The sequence below is a fragment of the Salvelinus alpinus genome, chromosome 34 (assembly GCF_045679555.1).
Source record: "Salvelinus alpinus chromosome 34, SLU_Salpinus.1, whole genome shotgun sequence".
NCBI lineage: Eukaryota > Metazoa > Chordata > Actinopteri > Salmoniformes > Salmonidae > Salvelinus > Salvelinus alpinus.
Window position 1 is genome coordinate 18,796,555 of NC_092119.1, and position 26,039 is coordinate 18,822,593.

The window sequence follows — 26,039 nt, forward strand, 5'->3', positions numbered from 1 at the left end:
TGCAGCAGATAGTCTCACGTAGGCTAGGCATGCATTTCTCAGAAATCAAATACAGTATTCTTTCTGTCAGCTCAGAAAAATTTAGGGGATCTGTTAGCCTGTCTGTCAATCGTATATGGGTTGATTATCTACATCAGGTTTCGGATGGTTGTACATTTTAATTTATATAGTGATTGAATGCAAAAGTTAAGAAACACAGATTTCATCCATAGCACTGCAGTTTAAAACAGATTTTCAGGAATGAAAATATGTTATGAGAATTTGTCAAATCATCCTCAGTCTTTTTCAAGTATTCTATTTAGTTGTTTTATTGTATAAATAGCCTCCAAATATAATATTGCATTTATAAGGCCTCTTACAATTTATGCATAATATTATATTGTGAGCTTTAATGAGGAATACATTTATCACATCTGAATATAAGAAATGAAACACATTTTTAGAACCAAGGCAGTTCAGGTCCAAAATCCCTTCTGATAAGAGTTATGTTATTAATCCATGATCATGTGCATTGTTCTTTAAATGGCTCTTATGATTAGGGAGATGAAATTAAATCTGCTTTACATTTAAGATTATAAAATCAAAGTTCACATAGGCTATTGTTTCTCTCTCCCTGCGCATCTTTGGTAGCCAAATGTATGTCTTTATGGTTGAATAAGAATCGCCATTATAATCATTGGCCAATACAGAGAATTAAGTAAAATCACAAGTCCAAATCCCTACCTCCATCCATGGCTAATTTAGGAAAGGGACAATTTTAGCTAGCTCGCCACCAAGGACAACAACAAAATGAGATGCAACAATTCAAGTTTATTCTGTCAATGACGTTTTGCTTTTGATGTGATTGGTGTGAAGACAAATCCAAACTGGCTTCCCTTGACAGTTTTTTTTTTGTCCACCAGGACCATTCACAGTTGAGCTCATGCACATTTGTGGCCTGCTGGAGGTCATTTTGCAGGGCTCTGGCAGTGCTACTCCTTGCACAAAGGCGGAGGTAGCGGTCCTGCTGCTGGGTTGTTGCCCTCCTACGGCCTCCTCCACATCTCCTGATGTACTGGCCTGTCTCCTGGTAGCGCCTCCATGCTCTGGACACTACGCTGACAGACACAGCAAACCTTCTTGCCACAGCTCGCATTGATGTGCCATCCTGGATGAGCTGCACTACCTGAGCCACTTGTGTGGGTTGTAGACTCCGTCTCATGCTACCACTAGAGTGAGAGCACCGCCAGCATTCAAAAGTGACCAAAACATCAGCCAGGAAGCATAGGAACTGAGAAGTGGTCTGTGGTCACCACCTGCAGAATCAGTCCTTTATTGGGGGTGTCTTGCTAATTGCCTATAATTTCCACCTTTTGTCTATTCCATTTGCACAACAGCATGTGCAATTTATTGTCAATCAGTGTTGCTTCCTAAGTGGACAGTTTGATTTCACAGAATTGTGATTGACTTGGAGTTACATTGTGTTGTTTAAGTGTTCCCTTTATTTTTTTGAGCAGTGTATTTTACCTCTTGGGGATGTTATTCGAAAACATAATGTTAACTTTCACTGCTATGCGGATTACACACAGCTGTACATTTCAATGAAACATGGTGAAGCCCCAAAATTGCCCTCGCTAGAAGCCTGTGTTTCAGACATAAGGAAGTGGATGGCTGCAAACTTTCTACTTTTAAACTCGGACAAAACAGAGATGCTTGTTCTAGGTCCCAAGAAACAAAGAGATCTTCTGTTAAATCTGACAATTAATCTTGATGGTTGTAAAGTCGTCTCAAATAAAACTGTGAAGGACCTCGGCGTTACTCTTGACCCTGATCTCTCTTTTGACGAACATATCAAGACTGTTTCAAGGACAGATTTTTTCCATCTACGTAACATTGCAAAAATCAGAAATTTTCTGTCCAAAAATGATGCAGAAAAATTAATCCATGCATTTGTTACTTCTAGGTTAGACTACTGCAATGCTCTACTTTCCGGCTACCCGGATAAAGCACTAAATAAACTTCAGTTAGTGCTAAATACGGCTGCTAGAATCCTGACTAGAACCAAGAAATTTGATCATATTACTCCAGTGCTAGCTTCCCTACACTGGCTTCCTGTTAAGGCAAGGGCTGATTTCAAGGTTTTACTGTTAACCTATAAAGCGTTACATGGGCTTGCTCCTACCTATCTTTCCGAGTTGGTCCTGCCGTACATACCTATACGTACGCTACGGTCACAAGACGCAGGCCTCCTAATTGTCCCTAGAATTTCTAAGCAAACAGCGGGAGGCAGGGCTTTCTCCTATAGATCTCCATTTTTATGGAACGGTCTGCCTACCCATGTGAGAGACGCAGACTCGGTCTCAACCTTTAAGTCTTTACTGAAGACTTATCTCTTCAGTAGGTCATATGATTGAGTGTAGTCTGGCCCAGGAGTGTGAAGGTGAACGGAAAGGCTCTGGAGCAACGAACCGCTCTTGCTGTCTCTGCCTGGCCGGTTCCCCTCTCTCCACTGGGATTATCTGCCTCTAACCCTATTACAGGGGCTGAGTCACTGGCTTACTGGTGCTCTTTCATGCCGTCCCTGGGAGGGGTGCGTCACTTGAGTGGGTTGAGTTACTGACGTGATCTTCCTGTCTGGGTTGGCGCCCCCCCTTGGTTTGTGCTGTGGTGGAGATCTTTGTGGGCTATACTCGGCCTTGTCTCAGGATTGTAAGTTGGTGGTTGAAGATATCCCTCTAGTGGTGTGGGGGCTGTGCTTTGGCAAAGTGGGTGGGGTTATATCCTTCCTGTTTGGCCCTGTCCGGGGGTTTCTTCTGATGGGGCCACAGTGTCTCCTGACCCCTCCTGTCTCAGCCTCCAGTATTTATGCTGCAGTAGTTTATGTGTCGGGGGGCTAGGGTCAGTTGGTTATACCTGGAGTACTTCTCCTATCTTATCCAGTGTCCTGTGTGAATTTAAGTATGCTCTCTCTAATTCTCTCCTTCTCTCTTTCTTTCTCTCTCTCGGAGGACCTGAGCCCTAGGACCATACGTCACGGCAAACCGGGCATGATGACTCCTTGCTGTCCCCAGTCCGCCTGGCCTTGCTGCTATTCCAGTTTCAGCTGTTCTGCCTGCGGTTATGGAACCCCTACCTGTCCCAGACCTGCTGTTTTCAACTCTTAATGACCGGCTATGAAAAGCCAACTGATATTTATTCCTGATTATTATTTGACCATGCTTGTCATTTATGAACATTTAGAAAATCTTGGCTCTCTCTAATTCTCTCTTTCTTTCTCTCTCTCGGAGGACCTGAGCCCTAGGACCATACGTCAGGACTACCGGGCATGATGACTCCTTGCTGTCCCCAGTCCACCTGGCCTTGCTGCTATTCCAGTTTCAACTGTTCTGCCTGCGGTTATGGAACCGCCACCTGTCCCAGACCTGCTATTTTCAACTCTTAATGATCGGCTATGAAAAGCCAACTGAAAATTATTCATGATTATTATTTGACCATGCTTGTCACTTATGAACATTTTGAACATCTTGGCATAGTTCTGTTATAATCTCCACCCGGCACAGCCAGAAGAGGACTGGCCACCCCTCATAGCCTGGTTCCTCTCTAGGTTTCTTCCTAGGTTTTGGCCTTTCTAGGGAGTTTTTCCTAGCCACCGTGCTTCTACACCTGCATTGCTTGCTGTTTGGGGTTTTAGGCTGGGTTTCTGTACAGCACTTCGAGATATTAGCTGATGTACGAAGGGCTATATAAAATAAACTTGATTTGATTAAATAAACTTTATTTGATTTGATACCATCTGACTCCAAACTCACTTTTCCAACTCGTTTAGAAGCCGACTATCACATATTTCAGAGCAGGCCCAAAATTCACAGCGCCTTCCATTTAAACCATAATAAAACAAATAATACGTAGTTATGTTCTAGCTGCGGGTCCAGTTCTCACATTATGTTTAGCCCTATGTGAGGCGACCTCGAATCCCAAGTTTCGGCTCGATAGGTCATTCGGTGCCCGAGCAAAACCTTAATTGGTGCTGAAATTCCACTTTTTTCCATGCCTTGCTACGGGGTCCTTGAATGAGCTATCGGACAGAAATGTCGGGGTCCGTCTCTATGGGCCGAGCCGGTTTCAATGCACCTAGTCTTGCAACTCTGGGACTTTTCTAAATGTCACCATTTTTGTAATGCTCAAAATGAATTGAAGTCAATGCAAATGCACGAGGCTTTTTATCGGTCCGAGAACCTTCTAGAGCCACATAACTCACCGTGCTTAATCGACCTGAGCTCTAGAACAGGTTTGTAAAGTTTCAGAACTCTAGGTCTGACGGTTCTTTAAAAGTTCGAACAAAAGTAACTATTGCAGGCACTGTCTGCCTCTAAGCCCCTCAGTGTGTCACTCCATCCTTTCTGTGTGGGTGTGTACATTTTTCCTTGAAATCTGATGGGATGAATGACTGATTTACAGTTCATGAGGGTTGCCTATTCACATATATTAAGTTTTGGAAAGATTAGACTTTTTTAACCCTTCGAAACAGCCCTTTTGACACCAATTATGGCACTTCCGGTTGGCACAGGAAGCTGAAAGTAAACACATATCCTCATTGGAGTGGGCTTTTACAGAATCCTGAGTTTTAAGTCTATACGTTAAGAACTCACTGATTTACATAGGGTTGAATGCACTATTTCTCTCAAACTGCAGGTTGGGTATGGCAAACACTTTTAGGGTGATTTAACCACTTCCGGTTGCTCCAGGAAGCTTAGAATCGACACAGGTAGACCTCATAGTGGCCTGATGGTTTGTTATCGAAGACAGGTTCATAAGGCATTATTAACCCACATAGGCTTCAGGTTGAATTTAGGGGAGCAGGCAATGTATTCCTATGGGGAGACATGTCATTGTAAACTGTTTGATGTAAACACCTTCTTTTAACTGTTACGGGTTAATGCCACACGGTCAATGTTAGGCTTGCACAGATCGGGAGGACCTTAGGAACGTTCCTGAGGTCAAATTGTGCTTCTAACCTTAACGGTTCTCTCTCTGTCTCCCAAAAGCAAAAAAATATGAAATTGAGGTCAAAGGGTCATTTGGGTCCTTCTTCTTGTCCCTGTCGCTGCACTCAGACCGAGCGAGCTACGGTCAAGCGGGGCATCTCGTTGAACTCGGCACGGCCTGGAGATAATGGCAATGCCATTGCAGGCTTTGTGTGTCTTTAAGCACCGTACTTTTTCACTCCATCCTTTTATCCCCTTTTCTTCGTGGTATCCAATCGCTAGTAATTACTATCTTGTCTCATCGCTACAACTCCCGTATGGGCTCAGGAGAGACGAAGGTCGAAAGCCACGCGTCCTCCGAAGCACAACCCAACCAAGCCGCACTGCTTCTTAACACAGCGCGCCTCCAACCCGGAAGCCAGCCGCACCAATGTGTCAGAGGAAACACCGTGCACCTGGCCCCCTTGGCTAGCGCGCACTGCCCCCGGCCCGCCACAGTAGTCGCTGGAGCGCGATGAGACAAGGATATCCCTACCGGCCAAACCCTCCCTAACCCGGACGACGCTAGGCCAATTGTGCGTCGCCCCATGGACCTCCCGGTCGCGGCCGGCTGCGGCAGAGCCTGGGCGCGAACCCAGAGACTCTGTGGGTGGCGCAGTGCCCTAGACCACTGCGCCACCCGGGAGGCAGATCTGACCTTTTTAACCCTTCGAAACTGACCCTATGGCACCATTTGAAGGTACTTCCGGTTGACATACGAAGCTGAAAGTGAACACATATCCTCCTTGGGGTAGGCTCTTATATAATATTGAGTTTTAAGTCTTTATGTTAAGAACTGACTTATTTACAGAGGGTTAAATGAGTGTGTGTTATTTCATAAAATCACATAAAATCACATAATTCTGGCAGAGCTTCGAGACCCACTTAAAAAATGTTCGTCTGAACACACTGCAACTGGATCTGTAACTTTTTTTCTTTTTTACTCCTTTTTGTGAACATTACCAATTTGTCAATGTACGATTTCTCTTAAATTACGATAGATAAATGGCTGGTTCTTTTTTTCCTGACACCGTATGCTTATGTACTTTGACGTGAAGCGGTCAAATTAGCACCCTACTTTGCGTTTTTGACCTTTAATCCCAGAAAAATGGCCATAACTCAAAAAGCGTTGAGGCCTCGACGCCATCTTGTTCGGGGCCAACTGTCCATTACATCTTTGAAATATTTTCCGTTTAGGAGAAAAGGCCACATGCATTTGCAATGTGCTTGTGCATTTGCAATATTATTCATTTTCCCTCTGGTGGGAATTTCCGAGACTGCGGAAAAATGACCAAAAGTTTTTATTTTTATAAAACGGAAATCGAACGTCCGAGAGATTTCGTTTGATGACTTCCTGAAAGATCTCTCCCCCGCGCACGGCCCGACGCCGTCCGCGAATTTTAGAAACGTTGCAGGACGTCTAGTAAGGGACCTTACATTTGCAATGTGGCGTTTCTCACTAACCATATGGCGAGTGCTAAAATGTTCCCTTAAGGTATGGAAAGGCCTTGGAAAGGCCATAAGTGTAAGCCAACATAATTCATTATTTTACATTAACATGTAATACATGCATTATGAAGAAAATTGTGTAATTTAGGCTCCACGAAATATGAAATGGGTTATGAAGAAAATCGTGTATGGTTGCCTACATGACAAAAAGGCGTTCTGATTACAAGTGCACCAGTATCCAAAGTATTAAGCGAAATTAAGCACAGAAAACAGCATTGGCATTAATAAAACAATATTTCCCACGAATTAAGTCGCACGTAAATGTGCGTCTTTTCTCAAAAATTCTGTTCAGCAAGTCTAAAACAGTACATATAGGCATACAACGACACATTTTAAAACATGGTTAAACAAAGACAACATTTCTGTATATTCATGACGTTGAATTAGCCATTAAGAAGAACAAAAATGAAATACAAATGATCACGTCTACATAGTTGTTGCAACGGCTTGTGTGTCGCCTACTGGTTAAATTCGTGTCTATTCGCACGATTTAAGTAGCACAGAAATTCGTGTATTTTCAAACGAATTGAACCACCCCAAAAATGCACAAAAACGCACGAAATCTGCTGAAATACATTTTGTACATATATGCGCGAATTGAATGTGAGACTGTGTTGCACTGTCATGTTGATCTGAGTCTTGCTGTTGGAAAACCACATTAGCGCCAGACTTTCGGGTGTCGCAGATGCACCTCCCCTGACTTCACTCCTCGACTTTCGACTGCAGTCGGTTACTTCAGCCTTACGACTCAAACGAGCCCACTATCAATTGAGTATACTGACGCGACAAGTATCAAACGGCTCAGTCGGAAGATATTGGACTACTTTAGGAGAAGAACAATTAGCGGGGACTCTTGTCTTCAAAGAAAAGCCCTCAAAATGAACAATATTGCAGTGGATGACCACAGTTTGGAAGTGTCCTCAAAGGGTAAAATCACTGTTAATAATGATGAAGACAAGTCGAGGGAGGGGGTCTTGCCGAGTGGCCTCAGAAGACCCCGCAGTTACAGGCCAAAATCTAAAGATCATAAAAGACTTAACCCTCACAAATTAGTTTTGCAATATATTGTGCCATGTATGAATTCATATGGTCTGTGCATTGTGGACAATTTTCTCGGAAACAAAATTGGAGAGCGCGTTCTACAAGAAGTCCGACACATTCACCAAGGTGGAAAGATGCAAGATGGGGAACTTGCAGGTGGAAACTTTGGCAAAAATAAATCCATTCGAGGTGATAAAATTGCGTGGGTGGAAGGGACTGAAACAGGTTGTGAAAACCTTGGCTTTCTATTGACAAGGATGGATAAACTCATCACCTATGCCGACGGTAAACTGGGAAGCTACAAAATTAAAGGGAGGCATAAGGTTAGTAGTATTTTACCCAATCAGGACGGACTGGTATTAATGCACAATCACTCATATTAACCGAGTTAAATTATGCATGTGTTAGTTTAGGATGTATAGCCTATTCCTTAGGGCAAAAGGTGGAAAAAACTGTCTATTCATATTTGATTCAATCGACCTGTTCTGTCTTTGGGGTCATATTGATATTTCTTAGCCTAGAAATTGACACCATTCTATAATTATACACAATTACTGAGTAATAATAAATACTTCAATAAATTATTTATATTTTGTATTTATTATTGTTATTATTATTATTATACCCAGACACTTTTCATGGGGATGCAAAAGTCGGGGTTTGTGGCACTTTGCCATGGTCATGTTTACCTTAATGGAGAGGACGTGCAGCGAGCGGCTTCAAGAGGGCTACATGCGCCTGGTGGAATCCTCAATGGCGGGGGACACTCCTAACGCACGCGCACAGAAATAAACATATATATATATATCTATATATATATATGTTTCTTTTTTATATATAAAATTGCATTGGAGATGTTTGTGCAAAGGTCAATTACACAAATTTGTATCTACTTATAAACGTCTGTATTTTATCATTCGCCTACTGAAAAACACAATTTTAAACGATCACTTTAATTTGACGCCCAAATTTAAAATGAGGGATATTCATCGTTTATCGTTTGTATTATTTGTAATTGTGCATATAGAATAATATGCATTTATAGGCGTAAATGTAGTCCTAATCGTCTGTGATCGTGCGTAGGCGTTCTGAGTCAGTTCAATAGAATGAATGAATGTCCTTGCTTCCCTCCGCCCCTCTGGTGCTACAACACATCTTGCACGTTCCGTAGTTATATCCAGGTGCCTCATTCGCAGCTTGTTTATAGTTTGGAGTTTAGAGTTGCTGCAGAACACAACTCTTCTGTGACATTTCATTTCTTAAGAATTGAATCTAGTCGTTTCTGAGAGCGAGAAGGGGTGCATTGTTGATACATATTTATCAGTGAACCATACCCTGATGCACTGACATTACCATGCAGTTGCAGTAACAACTTTAGGAGCTGATTTAAGCTGCATTAAATTCCTCATAAATCGTCAAAATGCCTCTTCTGCAACATGTAATGGACGCAGAGTTGGAGCGGTTAGCCATGGACCAGATTGTCCCATCTCTACTGGACCAAGGATTCTTTTACGTGGACAACTTTCTAGGAGAATTGGTTGGGCACTTTGTTTTGAACCAAGTGAAAGAGATGCACTACTCTGGAGTTCTGCAGGATGGACAGCTGGCTGGTCCTGGCCCTTTTGGGGTCTCCAAAAGGAACATTAGAGGAGATAAGATAGCCTGGGTCAATGGAGGTGAAAGGAGGTGCGAGGCTATTCACCTCCTTCTGACATTAATCGATAAGTTGGTTTCTCTTTGCATCGGTCGACTTGGGAAAAGTATAATTCGAGAAAGATCGAAGGTAAGTTGTGCGACAGTTTTGCGTAAATTGAGCGTGTCCATGGTGTTTGAGGGGGTCACTGTTTTGACGACAGAGCTAATTTAGTAGGCCTGTACAGTACTACATTACTATAAACTCTACAGTTGTGGACACACCTCTAAACGTATTATTGATGTAAGAAATATGTATATTGTTATTATATGACCTAAACTTTATATAACATGTTAGACTCTGGCCTAGGTCTATATGATGTTCTTACAAATGTACTGTTTATATATAAGGGGTTAAAACAAGTCAAATGTAAACTTTTAATGTCATGTGCACAAATACAGTGAAATGCCTTTCTTGCAAGCACTAAACCCAACAATAATCAGTAATTATTATCAATGTAGTAGTAAAAATAACATAAGGTAGAACAAAAACACACAATAAATAAAAATAAGAAGAACGTGAGAAGTAAGTAAGCTATACTGTATACAGGGTCAGTTCCAATACTATATTTACAATGTGCAGGGATACTGGAGTGAAAGAGGTACATACACTACATGTCCAAAAGTATGTGGACACCTGCTCGTCAAACATCTCATTCCAAAATCATGGAGTTGGTCCACCATTTGCTGCTATAACAGCCTCCACTCTTCTGGGAAGGCTTTCCACTAGATGTTGGAACATTGCTGTGGGGACTTGCTTCCATTCAGCCAGAAGAGCATGAGTGAAGTCGAGCACTGATGTTGGGCTATTAGGCCTCGCTCACAGTCGGCGTTCCAATTCATCCCAGAGGTGTTCGATGGGGTTGAGATCAGGGCTCTGTGCATGCCAGTCAAGTTATTCCACACCGATCTTGACAAACCATTTCTGTATTGACCTCATTTGTGCACAGGGGCATTGTCATGCTGAAACAGGAAAGGGCCTTCCCCAAACTATTGCCACAAAGTTGGAAGCACAGAATAATCTAGAATGTCATTGTATGCTGTAGCGTTAAGATTTCCCTTCACTGGAACTAAGTGGCTTAGCCCGAACCATGATAAACAGCCCCAGACATTATTCCTCCTACACCAAACTTTACAGTTGGCACTATGCATTGGGGCTGGTAGCATTCTCCTGGCGTCTGCCAAACCCAGATTCGTCCTTTGGACTGCCAGATAGTGAAGCGTGATTCATCACTCCAGAGAACGCGTTTCCACTGCTCTAGAGTCCAATGGCGACGAGCTTTACACCACTCCAGCCGACGCTTGACTAGGGTGGCTGGAGTCTTCAACGATTTTTGGACCTTCCTTTCAACCCGCCTGATATAGAGGTCCTGGATGGCAGGGATGTCGGCCCCAGTGATGTACTGGGATGTCCGCAGCCCGTCAAGATGCTCTCAATAGTGCAGCTGTATAACTTTTTGAGGATTTGAGTGTCAGGTTTTGGCCAAGACTGTTCGGGTTTTGGTCACTAGATGTCCCCATTGCACCTTTTTTGTACCTTTTGTTTTTCTTGCTCTATTATTGTTTGCACCTGTAGGTCATTCCCTTGTTAGTATTTAAACCCTGTGTGTTCCTCAGTTCCTTGCTCAGTGTTTGTAAGTTAGCACCCAGCCCCAGCCCAAGCCTTGTTTTATACAGATATTTCTCTTGTTGGATTTTCCAGAGGTTCTCTGGTTTAGTTCTTGTGTATTATTTGAGTAGTCTTTTGAGGTTTGTTTTTCCCTGCTGTTTTTTACCACTTTGTGGAGTGTCTTTTGTATTTTGGAGGATTTCCATTTTGTGCCTCTTGGCTTTATTTTTGGACATTGTGGATTTAGTTTCTTTGCCTGAAGATTTTGTTCTTTAATTAAACCACCATCTCTAGTACTGCTGTGTCTGCCTCATCTTCTGGGTTCTGACGATTATTAGTGACTGTTTCTCGCACCGGGTCCTGACATTGAGGTCCCACGAGGTCTTCATGACAGTGCGCGTGTGTGGACCATTTTAAGTCCTTGGTGATTTGGACACCGAGGAACTTCTCGACCCTTTCCACTGCACCCCTGTCAATGTAAAACACAACTATTGGGCTATATGGATTTTTATGTCCTAATATTGTATTCTATTCTATTCATTTAAGAGTTGGCCTATGCATTCTGAATTATATACTTTTTTAATGCATATCAGTCACATATCAGTCACATATCAGTCACTTTTTAAAATGTTGTCAGTGAACTTTGGATTGCCACCGTTTTGTGAATTTAATACTCCCCTTTTTATCATCATATATTTGTAATAATTGTGAGCCTCAAAGTGTAGGCTTACAGTTGGACCAATTGTTTACGTACTGTAAACATACTTCATTACATATTTTGCAGGGCTTTGTAAAGCGTTGTTGCATAGAGCCATGGCAATCCCACAATCTATTCACAGTAACTTTGATCTTATATGCAGTCAACAGGGGATGCAAACACATGTATGTTGTGCTGATTGCAGTGGAAGTGATGGGTGGTACGTGACTCCTCACACTGCCTATAGCTGTTTGTACTCTCAGAAAATCAGAGTTTCAAGCAGGAAATAGCGTGTGAACACTATACTACATTGCAACACACCAGACTCGGCCATAGTGTCAGTCAGTACTGCACATCCCACCACCACCCACAGCCCAACACCCTTCTCCCTTTCTCACATCACTGGATCCTGCTCCCAGCCTTATGTGGACAAACCATTTATCAGATGATAATGTGTAAATAACAGCAGCAAATGATCATGTGTAATTTATTCATGTTAAAGAAGGATTTATAGACGGTTGAGTGCTGGAGTATCTTTGTCACTTGTTTATTTGATAACACTATTTTCATTGATTTAACTGCTCAGTGGAGATGTTTTATTTGTTGACATTTGGAAGCAGTTTTGATCAAACATAACAAATGTCAGTGGATTCTAAAGACACAACTTTCCTCATAAGATATCATTACAAAGAAAAGGCGACAAAGCTGAAACCATGTCAAAAGAGTGTTTTAGCTGGTTGACACACAGCCTGTTAATTTGTCTGTTGTCTGGACTGATTGAGGAGTCATTCACTGTTGGAGGGGGAGAGAGAGAACGAGAGCGGGATATAGAGGGATATGGAGAGAGATAGGGAAAAGGAGAGAGGGAGGAAGAGGGAGAGAGATGGAAGAGAGGGAGAGAGGCCTGTAGACCTAGCAGTGCTATGTTGCGTCTGCTGGCTCATGCTGGACACGTAGCACTGTCATTAAACCTTCAACATCCTGGCAGCCTGCCAGCTCTGCTCTGTGTGGACTTCCCCCTCCTCCCACTCCTCCTTTCTCTTGCTTCATATGTTTTCACTCTTCTTTGACAACACTGTGTGTACGTGCATACGTGCCCTCACTGTAGACAGTAAACACTGGGTGTATGTGCATACGTGCCCCCACTGTAGACAGTAAACACTGTGTGTGCGTGCATACGTGCCCCCACTGTAGACAGTAAACACTGGGTGTTCGTGCATACGTGCCCCCACTGTAGACAGTAAACACTGTGTGTGCGTGCATACGTGCCCCACTGTAGACAGTAAACACTGTGTGTGTGTGCATACGTGCCCCACTGTAGACAGTAAACACTGTGTGTACGTGCATACGTGCCCCCACTGTAGACAGTAAACACTGTGAGTACGTGCATACGTGCCCCCACTGTAGACAGTAAACACTGGGTGTTCGTGCATACGTGCCCCCACTGTAGACAGTAAACACTGTGTGCGCGTGCATACGTGCACCCACTGTAGACAGTAAACACTGTGTGTACGTGCATACGTGCCCCCACTGTAGACAGTAAACACTGTGTGTGCGTGCATACGTGCCCCCACTGTAGACAGTAAACACTGTGTGTGCGTGCATACGTGCCCCCACTGTAGACAGTAAACACTGGGTGTACGTGCATACGTGCCCCACTGTAGACAGTAAACACTGTGTGTGTGTGCATACGTGCACCCACTGTAGACAGTAAACACTGGGTGTACGTGCATACGTGCCCCCACTGTAGACAGTAAACACTGTGTGTGCGTGCATACGTGCCCCCACTGTAGACAGTAAACACTGTGTGTGCGTGCATACGTGCCCCCACTGTAGACAGTAAACACTGTGTGTGCGTGCATACGTGACCCCACTGTAGACAGTAAACACTGTCTGTGTGTGTGCATACGTGCCCCCACTGTAGACAGTAAACACTGGGTGTACGTGCATACGTGCCCCCAATGTAGACAGTAAACACTATGTGTGCGTGCATACGTGCCCCCACTGTAGACAGTAAACACTGTGTGTGCGTGCATACGTGCCCCCACTGTAGACAGTAAACACTGGGTGTACGTGCATACGTGCCCCCACTGTAGACAGTAAACACTGGGTGTACGTGCATACGTGCCCCCACTGTAGACAGTAAACACTGGGTGTATGTGCATACGTGCCCCACTGTAGACAGTAAACACTGTGTGTATGTGCATACGTGCCCCCACTGTAGACAGTAAACACTGGGTGTATGTGCATACGTGCCCCCACTGTAGACAGTAAACACTGTGTGTGCGTGCATACGTGCCCCCACTGTAGACAGTAAACACTGGGTGTACGTGCATACGTGCCCCCACTGTAGACAGTAAACACTGTGTGTACGTGCATACGTGCCCCCACTGTAGACAGTTAACACTGGGTGTACGTGCATACGTGCCCCCACTGTAGACAGTAAACACTGGGTGTATGTGCATACGTGCCCCCACTGTAGACAGTAAACACTGGGTGTATGTGCATACATGCCCCCACTGTAGACAGTAAACACTGGGTGCGTCATAATACTCCTTTCCTCAGTATGTGCCGACAGGAAATATGCTGCGGTGCAAATAAACTAAAGGATCACTTTATCAGATAAGACCCTTGTGATGTTGCTCCAGAAGAGGCATTTTATTACAGCTTTATTATGTAGGTGTGTGTGTGCATAATAGTGATCGTTCAACAATCAAAGGAGAGAGATTGTTGAAAGAATAGTCTAAAGGTTGCTGTGAAATTGTTAGGTTGCTGGCATGACACGATTCCAATGCTATTTTTATGGTCATTATATTATCCTTTTGTTTTCGTGTCTGGGGATATTCTTCTTTGAGGAACCTAATATGGACTCTTCCTGGAGAAACTGAAAATCGCAGGATAAGATGAAGGGTTTATTCCAAAACGCTATATCCACCAATTTTTCACTTGTGTTTTTTCATCAAAAATGAATGCTTATGGGTACCTTTATGTGTGTGTAAAATATTACTGTTCTCAGATTTTTTATTCATAGATTTGAGATGTGTATTAAGATGGGTTTTGTTGCAAAACGCTATATTGTATTTCCAATGTTTAGCTGGAATGGAATGTTCATATCCTGTATATCTACCATATAAATTCAACCCATCATAAATATAGCCTCACGCTACAGTGTTAGATTAGAGCTAGGCTTTGTCCCAAATGTCACCCTATTCCCTATATCAGGGCTCTCCAACCCTGTTACTGGAGAGCTACACTCCTGTAGGTTTTAATTCCAACCCTGTTCCTGGAGATCTGCACTCCTGTATGTTTTAACTCCAACCCTGTTCCTGGAGAGCTGCACTCCTGTAGGTTTTAATTCCAACCCTGTTCCTGGAGAGCTACACTCCTGTAGGTTTTAACTCCAACCCTGTTCCTGGAGAGCTGCACTCCTGTAGGTTTTAACTCCAACCCTGTTCCTGGAGAGCTACACTCCTGTAGGTTTTAATTCCAACCCGGTTCCTGGAGAGCTGCACTCCTGTAGGTTTTAATTCCAACCCTGTTCCTGGAGATCTGCACTCCTGTATGTTTTAACTCCAACCCGTTTCCTGGAGAGCTACACTCCTGTAGGTTTTAATTCCAACCCTGTTCCTGGAGATCTGCACTCCTGTATGTTTTAACTCCAACCCTGTTCCTGGAGAGCTACACTCCTGTAGGTTTTAATTCCAACCCTGTTCCTGGAGATCTGCACTCCTGTATGTTTTAACTCCAACCCTGTTCCTGGAGAGCTACACTCCTGTAGGTTTTAATTCCAACCCTGTTCCTGGAGATCTGCCCTCCTGTAGGTTTTAACTCCAACCCTGTTCCTGGAGAGCTACACTCCTGTAGGTTTTAATTCTAACTCGGTTCCTGGAGAGCTACACTCCTGTAGGTTTTAATTCCAACCCTGTTCCTGGAGAGCTACACTCCTGTAGGTTTTAACTCCAACCCTGTTCCTGGAGAGCTACACTCCTGTAGGTTTTAATTCTAACCCTGTTCCTGGAGAGTTACACTCCTGTAGGTTTTAACTCCAACCCTGTTCCTGGAGAGCTACACTCCTGTAGGTTTTAACTCCAACCCTGTTCCTGGAGAGCTACACTCCTGTAGGTTTTAACTCCAACCCTGTTCCTGGAGAGCTACACTCCTGTAGGTTTTACCAGTTTTTACCAATTATTTGTCATATTTGACTGTGTATAACCTTGCAGTACTACTTTTTTCTCTGAGAGTGAGGCGGATATACAGCACAGGAGATTGGTGGCACCTTAATTGGGGAGGACGGACTCATGGTAATGGCTGGAGCGGAATCAGTGGAATGGTATCAAATACATCAAACACATTGTTTCCATGTGTTTGATGCCCATTCCATTCGTGACGTTCCAGCCATTATTATGAGCCGTCCTCCCCTCAGCAGCCTCCACTGGTATACAGTATCTCGTTTTGCAACACAATGTGATTGTTTGTCTCTGAAATAAAACCATAAACTGATAGTTTTCAAACAAATTCATGTCTGTCATTTAAAAACCCCATGACATGATTAGATGTGGGAAAACACACCAATGTCTTTCATAAGTTCTTTGAACAAAATAGCTAATTTACCAACATTTGTGATATTGGATATATAGCCTTTTGGAATTAAAGTATTCACGTACTTTTAGTCTGTTTTCCCTGAAATGAGACCACAGATCAGTCCCTTTGTCCACTTTGCATTCTAAAGTTTCTAGCTTGGAGGAAATGCATCGTTTTTTCACCAGAGCTGGTCTTGACCAACAAAGAATTTTGGGATGTCACTTGTTAAGCAACACAGTAGCTGAATTCCATGTGTAGGCAGTCTGAGTCCAGTGACCTTTTCCTATAATGTGTGAGGACCAACGGTCAAACCTTTCTGGGCAGGATCTCAGGGGAACCCTCTTCCCGTTTCCTGAGAGTTAGTAAGGCACAGCTGTTTGTGCTGCGAGAATAGTGCTGTGGAATCCCTAGTTGAAGGTCATATCATAACCTGTCACATACTCACTATTTATAGTGCCTTCAGAAAGTATTCACACCTCTTGACTTTTTCCACATTTTGTTGTGTTACAGTCTGAATTAAAAAAGGATTACATTTAGATGTTTTTGTCATTGGTCTGCACACGATACCCCATAATGTCAAAGTGGAGATATGTTTTTAGAATATTTTACAATTAATTAAAACTGAAAAGCTGAAATGTCTTCAGTCGCTAAGTATTCAACCCCTTTGTTATGGCAAGTCTAAATAAGTTGCATGGACTCACTCTGTCTGCAATAATAGTGTTTTAACATGATTTTTTAATGACTACGTCATCTCTGTACCCCACTAATACAATTATCTGTAAGGTCCCTCAATTGAGCAGTGAATTTCAAACACAGATTCAACCACAAAGACCAGGGAGGTTTTCCAATGCCTCACAAAGAAGGGCACCTATTGGTAGATGGGTAAAACATTTAAAAGCAGACATTGAATATCCCTTTGAGCATGGTGAAGTTATTAATTACACTTTGGATGGTGTATCAATACATCTAGTCACTACAAAGATACAGACGTCCTTCCTAACTCAGTTGCCGAAGAGGAAGGAAACCGCTCAGGGATTTCACCATGAGGCCAATGGTGACTATAAAACAGTTACAGAGTTTCTTGGCTGTGATAGGAGAAGACTGAGGATGGATCCACAACATTGTAGTTACTCCACAATACTAAGCTAATAGACACTAAAGTAATACTGCAAAAAAAAAACTTTTTGTTCTGAATACAAAGTGTTATGTTTGGGGAAAATCCAATACAACATATTACTAAGTACCACTCTCCATATTTTCAAGCATAGTGGTGGCTGCATCATGTTATGGGTATGCTTGTAGTCGTTAAGAGTTTTTCAGGATAAAAAATAAACGGGATGTAGCTAAGCACAGGCAAAATTCTAGAGGAAAACCTGGTTTAGTCTGCTTTCAGCAGGACAATAACCTAAAACACAAGGCCAAATCTACACTTGAATTGCTTACCAAGAAGATAGGGAATGTTCCTGAGTGGCCTAGTTACAGTTTTGACTTAAATCTACTTGAAAATCTATGGCAAGACCTGAAAAAGGTTTGTTTAGCAATGATCTAATTTGACAGAGCTTGAAGAATTTTGAAAAGAATAATGGACAAATGTTGCACAATTCAGGCGTGGAAAGCTCTTAGAGAATGTTGTGGAAATTCTACACATGGGACACTTGAAATCAATCTTAAATGAATCATTGTTTATTAACAGCAAGTTGGAGAGGTCACAGTCAAATTTAGATGGATAAAGTACCAATCTGAAGTGATGACACGAAAGACAAGATTAACATTTTCAAGGCTGTCTCTTCCCATGATACAATTTTCCATCACAAGACTTAACCAGAAAGACTCACAGCTGTGTTCGCTGTCAAAGGTGCTTCTACAAAGTATTGACTCTGGGGTGTGAATACTTATGTAAATTAGATATTTCTGTATTTAATTTTCAATACATTTTCTACAATTTCTAAAAACATTTTTCCACTTTGTCATTATTGGGTATTGTGTGTAGATGGGTGAGATTTCTATTTATTTAATCCATTTTCAAAATTCAGGCTGTAACAAAACAAAATATGGACTAATTCAAAGGCACTGTACATCTATTAAACAAATAAATCCTTGTCCGATTACATTCCTTCGTGTCTACACGTACTAGCCTTAACTTGTGTTCCATATCTGATGCCCAAATGAAATGTTACATGACAGAATGTCACTTGGCCTCTAGTAAACCCTCTATCTGACCCAATGTGCCCACCCCTGGTCGGAACTACACGTCTCTTCATCTGCATTGCTTTGAGGGCTTTTCTTGGCTTTCTTATCACAAGATAGATTACCACAGTTTGGTTAATTGTGCTTCCTTGGATGCTGACTGAATGCACGTAGGCCAGTTCTGCTGAAACCACAACGCTCCCTCCCCAAACAACGCTTACAGGAAATGTTCTGCAACCAAGATATTAACCCATAAATGTCTTCATGTTATATTTTTTATCTCTGATTTGCAGAAACTATTTCTATATTCTTAGAATATAGTCAAGGCATTTCCACAAATATTTTCTCACAAAAAAGGCTTCTGTAATGGTGTACACTACAGTTATCATGTCACATATTGTCACATGATCAGCGAGTTACAAATTATAATGTGTAACAGACTGAGAACTAATGTTTTGTGGGTTGTTTTGTCTGTTTCAGGCGATGGTGGCGTGTTATCCAGGAAAAGGGACAGGATATGTGAAACATGTGGACAATCCCAACGCTGACGGTCGCTGCATCACCTCTATCTACTACCTCAACAAAAACTGGAACCCCCAGGTGAGCTGCAGATTTATAACATATTTATGACATAATTTTGCATATATTTAATTTCGGAAAAAAGTAGATGGTGCTCAACCAACGCGAGCAGAGGTGCAACCTAAAAAATGTGTAGAGATCATTGGACATGAAAAGGCGCATCGCTCGCTCACCATAAAAAAATATTTGTTTTATTTCGACAAGTTGAAAAAATAGATGTTTCGGCCTTCAATGGTCTTCTGCAGAAGGTAATTGAAGGCCAAAACGTCTAGGTTTAAACTTGTCTCATAAAACTAAGCGTTTGCTGTCCAATTATATATTTAAATTCGTACATATTCTTATGACATTTTATATGTTTTTTACTATGGGATACACGCAATTACCCACAGTCCTTTCAGATTACAGTTTGGTTTTCAAGACAGTCACTGTACTGTCAGTTTAATTGTTCGGTTCCGTTTATAACATCAAAATTCTTGTCATATTTATGGTTTATTTTTAGAGACAATGAAAATGTGAGATATTGCCGTCCACTGTTTATTATAACCCCCTCTGGCTTATGATCTTTGTAAATTGCAGAGCAAGCCTCTTATGGCTCAACTTGCTATTCTGTAAAGCTGAAATAAACAATGTGTCTTTGTTATTTTGGCAGGAGCATGGAGGAATTCTTCGCATTTTTCCCGAAGGCAAATCCTACGTTGCAGATGTTGAGCCCCTGTTTGACAGACTGCTGTTCTTTTGGTCAGATAGAAGGAATCCACATGAGGTGCAGCCTTCATATGCAACAAGGTCTGTTTGATTTATCATACTGTTATTATACTGATAATTATTCTGTTCATTCATATGCAAAAATGTCTGAATCTGCTGTTGAATGTATCATACTGTTATTATTATACAGAAGACATTTCTCAGTTAACTTTCTTGACACTGTTAGATTTTCATAAAATGCTAAAGAAGATGTAATGTAATTATGTAATAATAATAATAATTCAGAATTTTGCTTTGTTCCAGATATGCTATAACCGTGTGGTATTTCGATTCAGAAGAAAGGGCAGAAGCAAAGAGACGGTTTAGAGACTTAACAGGTACATTTCTCCGTTGGATTATTTAACTTACATCTATGTGTAAACAAAAACATTCGGTAACACTTTACATGAAGTTGCTCTTATTCCTGCATAGTAACATTGTAGTTACTACGGTCAGGTTAACTGGCATCAGGTTACACCATGTATCCTAATGTAACCTAATCCTTTACTTAGTCGCTACATCCATTTTCAGATTTATAGATTAATCATATCCACCCATTGATTCTTGAAAAGTTTAACATATAAATGCCTCATTAACTTAGTTCAACTGTCATACCCCATCAGAACCCAAAATATACGTTTGCTTTACTACAATGTTTCTAAACAATTTAAATGTAAAGACACACTGTATAGCCTCAAAACATGTTTAAGAGCTCGAGGGCTCTGTTCAGTCTGGAAAGCTGAAGCGTTACAGATTCCACGATAGAAATGTAAAGGTGATTTTCGATTGAGCCGACATATGCAGCATTTACCGTGAATGCAGTCTCAGCTAAACCGGGAACATTGCCTTTTAAATTTCAATCACAGCGTAAAGCTGAAATTCTGCAAGCCGTATTGAATAGAGCCCTAAAACTATAATTTATACAGTAGTTTTAAGTCCTTGCATCCATAACTCTATGAATTTTAGAGTGGTTCCATTTCTCCAGGCCCATCTCTCAGCCTTTTACCAAAGCTTTAATGGCATTAATCTATTTCAGCCTCCATCCAAGACCCGGACGGAAGCAGTACTCCCTGAACTTTGACCTTATAAGAGACTCCACCCTGTGTGACACAATACAACACTGGATCCCTAATCCTTTGTGCTGACAGAGTTGTCATGCTTTGGTCTAATCACTGTTTGGACTGTGCTGTGGTACCTCTTCTAAACGCTACAAAGATGTTGAAAGCTACAAAGATGTGTGGTTGTGGTAGATGATAAGAAGAGACGTTAATGGCTTTGTGCATATATTTAGAAATAAAATTATTTTCTGCTCTTTCAATAACAGCGATTCTCGTCATTGTATTTAAATGAATCAACCCAAGTAATACTGTACTTCTTCCTGAAATGTCTTTATAGAATATAGTTTAAAGAATGTAGTTGGGTTAAAATCAACTGAATTCTCTCCTTTAACTACTGCTGTTCTAAAATAATTGTTTACCAGTTCATGCATGCTGGTTTGTTGTATAGTTCTGTTTCAGTCAGATAGAAAGAGAGAGGGGGGGGGGGGGGGGGGGGGGGGGGGCATGCGTACACGTGTGTGTATTATACAATTTGGCCCATCTAGAATTAAAATGTTTGCATTTAAATCTTGAACAGTAAAGATGAACTGAGATGACAATGTTATGTTGAAAAGAACTAAGGCCTAGATTCAATCAGATCAAGCGTTAACTGACGATAGCTGACACCTGCATAGCTGATGTTTTGGCACTGTCGGAGGTGGAACTTCATTGAAGATGTCAAATCGCAGCTGCTCTTGATCATTGTCAGGAAGCCACAGCTGTCACACTTCCGTTAGAAGTTCAGAATGAGAAAGTATAGACTATATAGAAATAATGACGCTCAAGCTGAAAATCATTAAACAAACAAATGAGGATTTCTATCAGCCTAATCGAGGTGTAGATTACATCTCGCATTCCAGTATTCCAACTTGTAAACAAGGCTGCATGGGATTTCTTTTAATGCGACTCCATGTCGCCGATGGCAATGTCCGCTTTAGGTATGTGCCAGGTGCCGCTTGTTGATTTGACAGCGCTAACGCTGTTCCCCCTCCGTCGCCACCAAAACATCCAAAACAGGTGTGAGCTAACGCCGGTTAACGCTTGATCTGAATGAATTGGGGTCCTCAATAAAAATCCGAATGGGCACCTGTCAGGCACCCTGTCACACTGTTACATCGTCTGACTTGTTTTAAGTTGGTAATGCAATCTGGAGCACTCAAGGGTCAATCCAAAATGGCGCCCCTATTTTTCTATGTGGTGCACTACTTTACACCAGATCATCCAAATCCTTATTACACATCAACTATCGTTATAAACTAGTTGAATAGTTAGTTATGAGTGACTCCCAGGACTGCTGTCATTACTGATCCCCCTGAGCAGCCATGTTGTTCTCTTCCCTAAACATGCATCTTCGACAATAGCTACACATGTTCAGGTTTTTTGTGAAGCTTTTGTATATACGCCTTGTGAGAAGAAATCAATTGTTGATGCAACATTCAACTCTTTACAGAGGTGGTGAAGGAAAAACTGTTCATTGTGGATATACAGCACTCTATGTGTGGTTGTTATCTGTAATGGATTTTTGTGCTTAAAATCAGCTTGCATGCTGATCAGCCAAGCTGGTGGATACAGTCTATAGTATGGTGAATAATGTGGTTTTGTTAATGTTTGTTACTTATATTCAAGACAAATAAAATTATTTTCCACCTGAATATTGTCACAGTCTGTACTACATTTGTATCATAAAAAGGGTTAGGGTGAGGGTTAAACATTTGGTTAGAGTTAGGGTTGAACTGGGGTGTGGTCATTAAGCTAGGGTTTGGGTTGAACTGGGGTGTGGTCATGAAGCTAGGGTTAGAGTTAGGGTCGGGCTTGCGGTTAGGGTTAGGGACATGAAGCTAACCCTAGCTTACCCTAGCTTCATGTCCACACCCCAGTTCAACCCTAAGTCTAGCCATAAACCCAACCCTAAGCCTAACCCTAACCCTAACCCTAACCCTAACCCTAAACCAAACCCTGACCCTAACCCTAACTTCATGTCCACACCCCAGTTCAATTTGCATACTGCCATTGCACTGCACATTGCCCCATCCCACCTCGACAAGAGGAATACCTATGTAAGAATGCTGATCATTGACTATAGCTCAGTCTTTAACACAATAGTACCCTCCAAGCTCATCATTAAACTCGGGGCCCTGGGTCTGAGCCCTGCACTGTGCAACTGGCTCCTGGACTTCCTGACGGGCCGCCCCCAGCTGGTGAAGGTAGGAAACAACACCTCCACTACGCTGATCCTCAACACAGGGGCCCCACAAGGGTGCGTGCTCAGCCCCCTCCTGTACTCCTTGTTCACCCATGACTGTGTGGCCACGAATGAGTGAACAGGGAGTACAGGAGGGGAGTGAGCACGCACCCCTGAGGGGCCACTGTGTTGAGGATCAGCGTGGCGGATGTGTTGTTACCTACCCTTACCACCTGGGGGCGGCCCACCAGGAAGTCCAGGATCCAGTTGCAGAGGGAGGTGTTTAGTCCCAGGGTCCTTAGCTTAGTGATGAGCTTTGAGGGCACTATGGTGTTGAACGCTGAGCTGTAGTCAATGAACAGCATTCTCACCTAGGTGTTCCTTTTGTCCAGGTGGGAAAGGGCGGTGTGGAGTGCAATAGAGATTGCGTCATCTGTGGATCTGTTGGGGCGGTATGAAAATGGGAGTGGGTCTAGGGTTTCTGGGATGATGGTGTTGATGTGAGCCATGACCAGCCTTTCAAAGCATTTCATGGCTACAGACGTGAGTGCTACGGGTCGGTAGTCATTTAGGCAGGTTACCTTAGTGTTCTTGGGCACAGGGACTATGGTGGTCTGCTTAAAACATGTTGGTATTACAGACTCGGACAGGGAGAGGTTGAAAATGTCAGTGAAGACACTTGCCAGTTGGTCAGAGCATGCTCGCAGTACACGTCCTGGTAATCCATCTGGCCCTGCGGCCTTGTGAATGTTGACCTGTTTAAAGGTCTTACTCACATCGGCTGCGGAGAGCGTGATCACACAGTCTTACGGAACATTTGGTGCTCTCATGCATGTTTCAACCCTTCACCTTAGAGGCTGTACTCATTTCCTATGTATATACTGTATTCTACTGTATTTTAGTCAATGCCACTCCGATATTGCTCATCCTAATATTTATATATTTCTTAATTCCATTCTTTTATTTTTAGATTTGTGTGTATTGTTGTGAATTGTTAGATACTACTGCACTGTTGGAGCTAGGAACACAAGCATTTTGCTACACCCGCAATAACATCTGCTAAATATGTGTATGTGACCAATACAATTTGATTTGATTTGATCCCTAGCCATATTCCTTATGGAATAGAGGACTATCTTGTGCATATTTTGACGAGGAAATACAACGAGTTTTCAGCGCGGCCCCGGACCTTGTTGAAGACTGAATGCTGCCCCTGAAGCAAAATTAGTTTGTGGCTATAGACAACATATACCTCAAATTTATTGTTATAATAACCTAATTGGAAGATTAAAAATAGATGTTTTTTCATACCCGTGGTATTACGGTCTGATATACCACAGCTTTCAGCCAATCAGCTTTCAGGGCTCGAACCACCCAGTTTATAATTGATAACTTACTGTGTCTGTTATGCACTTATGTATTTGCCCACTAGATGTCCCACTTGCACCTTGTGTAGCTTCTTTTCCCATAAAAGGTGGTTACCGCTTTGGGGAGATGTCATGCAGTAGGAAGGGGAGGGAATTCATGAAACCCTTTTCAACCAATTCCTGTAACTAGGTGCACTGAACGAATACAATAAAAATATACTCAACAGTAGGTTTGTATTAATTCAAACATTCTCTCTGAATCTACTGTAGTAGCCTGCATGAATTATCCCTGTATTACCAATATTGATTGAATAGCGTCTAGTGATGGTCCTCTTATTCCTGTACATTTCTAAAGATTTGCTAATCTTACTAATCTTAAACACAAATGAGATAACTGAGTGGTCTAAAAATAATTCTAAAATCTAGGGTAACTACCATGTAAATAAATTAGGGACACATATTGTAAAGTGCCACCAAAGTGTTAAAATCAAATTCATTTTAAATTCGGAAGCATACAACAGTGTTTGAGTATTTCTATTCCTTTCATAAATAAAATTAACATGATTTGATGCATGTTTTCACCTTATAGTTAGGGTTTATGTTTTATGTGTATGTACAATGTCCCTTGATGATTGTGAATAATGCAAGAAGAGCTTCATAACTTTGACCGAAATATAAATATGTAACCAGGGACAAAGCAATTCAATTTCAATGAAACTAATGAAAACTAACTTCATTTTAAGCTCTCCTGTTTGTGTAGTGATTTTTCTCTGCTGATTAAAATGGTGGATATATCAGATATATCAGTTTTTTCAGCTGTACACTAGAAAGCTCACCCATTATTCTAGTGTACAAACAGAACACTGTGAAATTCTAAATCAGAATCAGAAGGTTGGTCTGGTTGGATGAGTTCTGAGATGGACAGCTTCAGGGCATTAGAGAAGCTTCAGATTCATAGTTTCTCTCTGCCCTGTGATCTTTCATAACCCTCATTTCAAATAGTGTAAAATATTTAAAATAGTCTGGATAGCCTTATCGCGCTTCTGCTATGATATGACCTCTCCTCACTGCTGTCTGAGATCATGGCAGGAAGATTGACAGATGGTCAACAGTTGGAGTTGGACACAAAGACAACATCTTAGAGAGTAGATTGACATAGTCAGTGTTGTCTATATAGTTATCTGTCTGTCCATTGATTGATTCAACAAATATATTTACAGTGATCTGATATTTATTTTATTTTTTATTTCGCCTTTATTTAACCAGGTAGGCCAGTTGAGAACAAGTTCTCATTTATCACTGCGACCTGGCCAAGAGAAAGCAAAGCAGTGCGACAAAAACAACAACACAGTTACACATGGGATAAACAAACGTAGTCAATACCACAATAGAAAAATCTGTATACAGTGTGTGCAAATGAAGTAACGAGGTAAGACAATAAATAGGTCAATAGTGTCGAAGTCATTACAATTTAGCAATTTACGCTGGAGTGATATATGTGCAGATGAGGATGTGCAAGTAGAAATACTGGTGTGCAAAAGAGCAGAAAAACAAAAACAAATATGGGGATGAGGTAGGTAGTTGGTTGAATGGGCTATTTACAGATGGGCTGTGTACAGCTGCAGCGATTGGTAAACTGCTCTGACAGCTGACGCTTAAAGTTTGTGAGGGAGATATAAGTCTCCAACTTCAGTGAATTTTACAATTCGTTCCAGTCATTGGCAGCAGAGAATTGGAAGGAAAGGTGGCCA

At 41.9% G+C, this 26,039-nt stretch overlaps 1 protein-coding gene across 2 annotated transcripts; it reads left to right on the top strand.

Moving 5' to 3' along the window:
* The first annotated feature begins 7,286 nt into the window (after positions 1-7,286).
* On the top strand, positions 7,287-20,960 carry LOC139563785 (prolyl hydroxylase EGLN3-like). Of its 2 annotated transcripts, none has more exons than XM_071382691.1 (5): positions 7,287-7,876; positions 18,800-18,919; positions 19,548-19,684; positions 19,907-19,980; positions 20,679-20,960. In XM_071382691.1, the coding sequence occupies exons 1-5, from the start codon at positions 7,391-7,393 to the stop codon at positions 20,714-20,716; spliced, it is 855 nt and encodes a 284-aa protein (XP_071238792.1). In that variant the 5' UTR covers positions 7,287-7,390; the 3' UTR covers positions 20,717-20,960. The 2 variants fall into 2 exon arrangements, with proteins under 2 accessions (XP_071238792.1, XP_071238793.1); XM_071382692.1 differs by lacking the exon at positions 7,287-7,876 and adding an exon at positions 8,689-9,336.
* Positions 20,961-26,039: the final 5,079 nt, after the last annotated feature.